Source organism: Austrofundulus limnaeus, unplaced genomic scaffold, assembly GCF_001266775.1.
Source record: "Austrofundulus limnaeus strain Quisiro unplaced genomic scaffold, Austrofundulus_limnaeus-1.0 Scaffold1144, whole genome shotgun sequence".
Taxonomy (NCBI): Eukaryota; Metazoa; Chordata; class Actinopteri; order Cyprinodontiformes; family Rivulidae; genus Austrofundulus; species Austrofundulus limnaeus.
Window position 1 is genome coordinate 9353 of NW_013953546.1, and position 1912 is coordinate 11264.

Genomic DNA, 1912 nt, shown 5'->3' on the forward strand with positions numbered 1-1912 from the left:
CTGTAGGAGGGGGACAACTGAAAACGGAGGCCTCCACCTCTGTTTAATGATGGACGGTCTTTTAAGCTAATTCAAGCAGAATAGCCTATTGTCAACATAATTATGGAGTGTGATTTATTTTCAACTCAAAATATCTTCAAACTAACGAAATATAAAGTTATTAGTGAAGAAAACCTGTCTGGATAACAGCAGACTGACTGCTCGTAAAATATACGACAGGTCTGGACCACTCGTGAATTTTGTTCGTATCTGAAAAAAATCTTAGAATACGAAAACATTGGTAAATGCTACAAATTCTCCTAAATCACTCGTACGCACAACTTAAGAACAAATCCGTGCGTACGAACGGTTCTTGCATGAGGCCCAATGTCCAATAACTTCACTCTGAGTTCAGTTTCTGTGTTGCTCAGAGAAATTAGAGTCTCCAAATGGGTGTTTTAAATGTTAAAGATAAACAGGACAAGCAGAAATGTGACTAAATTTCACTGGAAGGATTGTCAAGTGTGATAAGCCTTCAGTTTGACAGGATGTCCTTGTGTTTAGTTTCTGGTTTCCTGCAGGACCTGAAAGTTGAGCCTGGGTTTAGAGAAACTGAGTATTTCATTTCCAGAAAGAGAAATAAGTGAAGTTTTAAATCTATTACAATGCTAGGGGCAATGCACAGGACGGGTCACAGCAAGGGCTGCGGGTAGCAAACGWATCAGTTTTTGTCACACAACCATATCAGCGAGACACGTTGTCCTCTATCTCATGGATTAAAGCCTTTAATTTTACAGCCTCCAGTTAAGTGAATATTTATTTTACACCGTGACTATAGGTAGCCACACAGATTTATAATCTGAGGAGACTAGATTTTAATTTCAATAGACTTGAGGTATCTTTGAGTTGACTTTGACATTTTTAATGTAAAACTTTTAAATCTCTTTGAACTTTTATATATCGCTTTTTTCCACTTTGAGCCATACGGTATTTCTTCATTTCCACATTTAACTGACTCCCATGCAGAGATAAGTACGTGCCAATGATTAAAAGTAAAGGTTTTACTTCGCAGCCTTGCTTCCAGTTGTTCAGCAGTAAAGCTGAGAGCAAAGCACAAAAAAAAGGAAAAAAAAAAAACTGCAGAGAATTTCCTCCCCGCTGAGCTTAAATCATTCATGAGGAAACATGGTTAATGGAATTAATATTTTAAAGTTACTCAGCTCCACTTTGACTCTTGCTGATGTTAAATGGTGGATTGTTAAAACATAGCACTGAGATAAAACATCATGTTACCTATTTATCTTTTTAAAACGATAAAAATATTGACATATTTCAACATATAGTCGAACGCAGATATGGCAGTAGCATTGGCACTCACTATAGAGGAAAAGGCTGGCACTCTGAGTACCCAGTCGGTTTGAGGCCACACAGGTGTAGTTTCCATAATCTTCTTCAGTGACATTAGCAATCATGAGAACAGTGGTCGTGCCAAGAATTTGGATATTGATGCCCTGGGTATTGGACAGTCTGGAAACGAGAGACAGAAAATAAACAGCATCAGACCATTTCAGGTGAAGGACAAAGCTAAACTCAGCAAAACTGCAAAGACGTTTATCAGAATTATTGAAAAGAAAGCAAAGTGTGCCATGTGAGCAAAGCTGCAGTGTCAGTACATATTTGTTTATTTCTTTACTAACAATCAATCAGGAAAGTGTTCAAAGTAAATATCCAAACACATCTAAGTTTAAGTTGTAACAATGTGGCAGCTTTTGCAAATCAATCCATTTACATAAACTATTATATTTTGCGTTCTTCACTTATGTTTTGTAAGGGGGGCTTCAATTAATTTTTTTTCAACATTTTAAAATTTATTTAGATTTTTCTTTTTTAATACATAAAGAGGAAAGAGGACAAGAGAAAAAAGGGGAAATAT

At 36.4% G+C, this 1912-nt stretch overlaps 1 protein-coding gene across 1 annotated transcript in view; it reads right to left on the minus strand.

Moving 5' to 3' along the window:
- Positions 1-1912, minus strand: part of lsamp (limbic system associated membrane protein) — a gene marked incomplete in the record, with an annotated part of 71218 nt that overhangs the window by 7339 nt on the left and 61967 nt on the right. The window contains 1 exon segment of the mRNA XM_014030929.1: positions 1358-1506. Coding sequence (XP_013886383.1) covers positions 1358-1506 — 149 coding nt within the window.